The 5,254-nt window shown below is 45.5% G+C and overlaps 1 protein-coding gene across 1 annotated transcript in view; it reads left to right on the plus strand.

The window, feature by feature from the left end:
- The window catches only part of PTPRQ (protein tyrosine phosphatase, receptor type Q), a 239,951-nt gene that overhangs the window by 3,138 nt on the left and 231,559 nt on the right, over nucleotides 1-5,254 (plus strand). Inside the window, exons 3-4 of the mRNA XM_025191547.1 lie at nucleotides 3,970-4,107; nucleotides 4,681-4,813. Coding sequence (XP_025047332.1) covers nucleotides 3,970-4,107; nucleotides 4,681-4,813 — 271 coding nt within the window. The remainder of the gene's footprint in view (nucleotides 1-3,969; nucleotides 4,108-4,680; nucleotides 4,814-5,254) is intronic.

Below are 5,254 nucleotides of genomic sequence, written 5' to 3' on the forward strand. Positions count from 1 at the left end.
TGCCCCCTCTTCCCTCCCCTCGCCCCCCGACCCTTTCAGGCTGGAGCCGCCCCTCATCCATCACTGATGTTGCCTCAAGCTGCCCACTCTGCTGGCCTCGCTCCCCACTCTGTCACTCCATGGGCAGCAGCTCCTGTTTGAATGGTCGCACTCTGATTGGTTGTTTCAGACAACCAATCAGAGGTAAATAAAGTGTTACAGACAGACAGACTAAGGCTTTTATAATATTAGAATTGTAGGATGCTGATATTCTGTGACAGTGCTGAACAAAAGCACATTGTTAGTGTGACAGGGGGCCTCCTTGGGGCCGAGCTCCACAGCCTGCCCCCTGTCTTGTGGGCAACTGCCCACCTATCTCGCCCGCCACACCTTTGATGATAATTGATTCAATCTGATGTCAATTAAGCAGGAGGCTGCCCATCTAGTGCCCCGATGCCAGGGGGCGCTCTCTGCGGCTCCTGCCTCCCCAATACCGCAGCCCAAGCCTCACAGATGGCATCATGATGTTCACCTAGTCACCAGCTCCACACTGGGCCCCAGAATCTTCCGAACAGGACCTCTCTATGATCCTCTCCACCATCATCCAGGCTACCTAGCCCCCCTGAAGCTACTTTCCCCTCTCGGGTGTGGTCCCCCCGGGACCTTCGGCCACTTGCCCTGGCCCACCTCCAGGCCAGTCAGGACCCCAGGCCCCCAGCTCTTGGGCGTCCCTCGCAGTGGGCCCCTGGCCCTTTTGACTCCCATAGTCCTGGCCCCAGCTTGGGCCAGTCAAGGGTACTCTCCCCTTCGGGCTGGGTCTCTAGCCGCTCACTCGCATCCTCGGGCCTCACCGTGCCACTACTCCCTTTCTCCTAGGGGCAACCGCAGCACCACGCCCTATACTCAATCATGCTTTCAGGGTCTGCCCTCTCTGGGCCCACACAACACTGGCCCTCCAGGCCCCCCAACAAACACAAGGGTAACCCACCCAGTGGTGGTGGGAGCTAGGGGTTAAGGCACCCCAACCCACCTTTCACCAGGGTAGTAACTGGCCTGGCATTTCCTGGGGGCTCCTGCACCACTGAGAGCCCCACCAGACCATCCACACCCAGCAGGGTGCAGTTTCAGGTCATGCCCAGGACCAGGAGCCTCCTTACTAACCCCTTGTAGCTCCCTCTTACCTCCGGGTGATCTCAGCAGCACTCCAGCCAGACAATGTTGCTGCCTGGCCCCCAGCAGCCACACTGCCCTGCTTATATAGGCAGCCCTTGCCTCTAAAATGGCTGCCCTAATCAGGCACCTGGAGGCTGCCAGCTCCAGGCCCTTGAAGTGGCAGACACACACAGTGCACTGCCACAGTTAGCTTAAAACCAAGAGAAAAAGTTGGAGGGGAAAGAGCTAAATCTATTTTTCCTTGAAGTGTTACCCATTGTATTAATTGATTATTATATCTCAGAGCAGATACTTTTATTCTTCAGAGTGCAGGGCTTCCAATAGATTGTTTTTCATAGTGGAGCCAATCTTCTTAAATCCTCCAGTTTGCTATACAAGTATCTACAAAAAGACTCCATGGACACTGTCCTTTACAGCATAGATATCAATTTAACATCATTTTTTTTGATGACCAAGAAATGACCAATGCCATTCCTATGAAATATAAACTATGTTTTAAAAATAAATTAATGCCTTAAGAGATTTACATAGTTGTGTCCATTTGGCATTAGATGTGACAAATTATCTTAGAATAAGCTGGGTACATGTACTCACATATGGCACCTTTTTACTTTGTGTTCGTTTTTTACTCTAGTACATCATGATTCAGTGTAACACAAAGCAGTATATGAAAAAATAGATTCAGATTTTATTTTTTAAGTGGAGTGTTTTCTGTTAGTTAAGACTCCAACTTTTTGAGCTACGTTTTGGTTTCTGGCTCATGGATGGCAAAAACAAATTTTGTCCTCAGTATTTATAAGAGGAATGGAATAAAAGTAGGTGAAGAGCTGAAATCTTTAAATAAGTATAAGATGTACATTATGTTATCTAGTAGTGACTGGCATCTCTGGTCTGTAATCCTTTGAATTTTAGATGCATAGTTTGGTTTGAATTCTCAAATCCAAAACTAGTTCCTAAGGTTTTGGTTCTAAGTTGGATCCATTTTTCCCCCTGAATGGATGTAGCGAAACTCTTTAATTTCAAATGTCTTTAAAATGGTAGTAACAAAAGATTACCATCTGAAAATTAACTAATCTCTGTAAGAGAGGATTAAGTCCCTGAGATCTGCCCAGTACCAGTAGGATGAGCTAGGAGATGAGGGATTCTCACTTCCTATGTGTTTCTATTCCTGATTATGAGATATACAGATTGTAATGGCACAGGGTGTGCTCTATTACTCTTAGGGGCATGGGCAGCAACAAGGCAGCCTGCAGCTGGTTCCAATCCCCAGTTAGGCACAATTGCTGACTGGGAACAGGACCCAGCTGTTCCTTATAAGCAGGGCCCTGAACAGCAAGGCCAGCAGTCTTGCTAGCAGCTGGGAGAACACCACCTGGCTGGAGTTGTTGCTTGTGACACCTTGAGTGTACAGGGCAGGAGCTATGGGGATGGCTGGAGACTCCTGGTTCTGGGGCATGACCTAAAACTACTACAACCTGCTGGGACTGGTGGGTGTGGTGGGACTGCCAGTGGCAGGGCAATCTCCAGGAAATGCCACACCTGGGGCCTCCTCAGGGAAGGGCAAATATGGGGCCCCAGAAAGCCTCAGCCCCCACAGCCTTGCGGGTGACCCCATGGAGGGGAAAGGCCAGGGGAGCATACCCCAAAGGACAAAGCCAGGGCTCAGACTCACCGTGAGTTCTGAGGTGGGGTCCTGGCCAAGTGAAGGGGCAGAGACGTTGCGAGATCTGAGGCTGCACTAAGGGAGCCAGGAGAGGTGGGGCCTTGAGCCTACAGGAAGCTACGTGAGAAGCTCCTGGGGCAAAGGGATAAGGGAATTGTAGCCCAGTGTAGGGCAGGGGATAAGGCCCAGTGTAGGAAAGAGAATGGGGCTTGGAGCCCAGAGTTGCTGGGGACTTGGAGCCCTGAATGGATAAGGGCTGGGAGCCCTGAGTGATGGACAGCAGGAGAGCCCAGTGTGAAGGCATGGGGACTATGAACTCCAGTGGGGAGTAAGAGTCCCATGTGAGACTCTGGAGCTTGGGTCCCTGTGTGAGGCACTGGAAGAACGTGGATGCCATCTACAAGGCATGAGACATGGTACAGGAGAGCAGAAAGCCATGTACATAAGCCCTTGGCATCAGGGCAAGTAAATAGGTAGCTTCCCACCTTATTGTCGTCATTCGATCATTATCATTTAAGGCGTGTCAGGAACAGTAGGCAGGTGGTTTACCCAGAAACAAGTGGGCTGGCCAACATTTGGACCAGCCCCAGGACTTCCACTTGTTACACAGATACTGTGGGAGTTACTAAGACTAAACTGAACTCTGAACTGTGTTGATGAAGAAAGCTAGGGAATTTGAGATGTCGGGACACATGCCTTTAACATTTCATTTAAACCAAACCAATAAAACTTAAAAGGGTCAAACTCTTCTTTTCAGCCCTCATCTGAGTAAAAAACATACTATACCTTTGGCTTTGTTATTTGAGCTGGTAGGATAACAATTGCTAGCCAGCTTATTTGATCAAATTTATGGAGTATTTCAAAGTGATACAAATGGGCAGCCAATAGACCAGGTTTGGACCCAGCTAATATGATTTGCTGACATGTGAAGGGAAGGAAAAGAAGCAACACCCTTATTTGTAGAACTTACGAGAATTACAGAACTTTGGCAGACTGCATAGGTGGGCAGACACATATGGGTTGGGCAGAATCTTACAGTAAATAGCAGTATTTAAATAGAACAAATTTAATATGATGGCATCCAGTTTTTTTTAAAGTTGCTTTTCTTTTAATGTATGCTGTGTTAAAAAGCAGTTGCAACCTTTATATTGCAGATTTCAAAGAGTCTAGATTGTGATCAAGTGAGAAGACCTACAAGACCAGTTTTGCTAGAGTGGTCTGAATTCCCAAAAGGAGAAAATCCAGAACTTTATGTTGTAACATATCAGCAAACAGATGACTTCCACAAAAAAGTAAACGGTGTATTTCATAATGCTGTATGGTGTAACTAGTAGTCAATTAATTTACATTAATCTCTTTTATTATAAAATAAGGGTCATTTCCCACTAGACTAATATCACATGGTTTAAGTGATCAAGTAAAAGTACAGCAAAATTAGACTTAATTTGGTAAGCACCTATGAGAGAAAATGTACCCTTGTCCAAAAATGTACCCTTTTCCCATAAAACCAGTGGGATCTATCATGGATACAACTGCCTTGCTGAAGAGGGTAGACTTGAGCATTTCTTTAAAATTAAGCTTTATTGAATCATGGCCTGAATTTCGGGGGCTTTGTTTTTATTTCAAGCACACTGGCTTCTGAAGTTTGAATCTGGGCAGAATATGAGTGAGTTTTCTAATGGAAGAGTATGCATTACAAACTCAGAATAGTCAAATATATGTTATAGTTTCTGGATGGAGTCAACTTTTTTTTGGCATGTTACAATATTTGATAAGTAACCTTTTTACTGCTTAGATGATTTTCATTAATTTGAGCTTTACTAATTACATTACTGATTACATCCAAAAATTCTTCCAAATTTCAGAATGTAGAAAATATTTCTACAGTTGTGTCTAAACCTCTGAATTCTATTCTGCTAGAAGAAAACAAAAGCTATGATGTTACAATAGAAGCATTAAAGAATGGGAAAATCTTGAGTGGAAAATCATTTAAGACATGTAAGTACTGTAACATGTACTTCCTGGCATCATCATAGGCAATCTTGTATCGAAGATTAGAGGAAAAGATGTGAGGTGAGGGATAGGGGAGCCCTGATCTATTTCAGTGATTGCAATTTTGCACTGAATTCCACAGGGCCAAAGTTCTACTCGAACTGTAAAGGAAGACTAACTTTGACTAAATTGCTTGGTTAACCAGTATTCGGGTGAAAGTTATGCATTGATTAATTTTTTGTACTCCTGTACAAAATACACCTTAGTAAGTGGATTTGGGTGATTCAGTGAGAAGAAATCGCCCACTGCTACTGGGCCAGTAGCAGTGGCTGATGGTGTTCCTGCTTTAGACCAGTTGAGAAGTATATTATATTTCCACTTGTCTGCTGCTGTTTTACCTTGTTTGGAAACCCCTCATCCAGCAGGAAGAAAGAAGCTGCTTGTTCT

This window comes from Alligator sinensis, unplaced genomic scaffold (genome assembly GCF_000455745.1).
Source record: "Alligator sinensis unplaced genomic scaffold, ASM45574v1 scaffold672_1, whole genome shotgun sequence".
NCBI lineage: Eukaryota > Metazoa > Chordata > Crocodylia > Alligatoridae > Alligator > Alligator sinensis.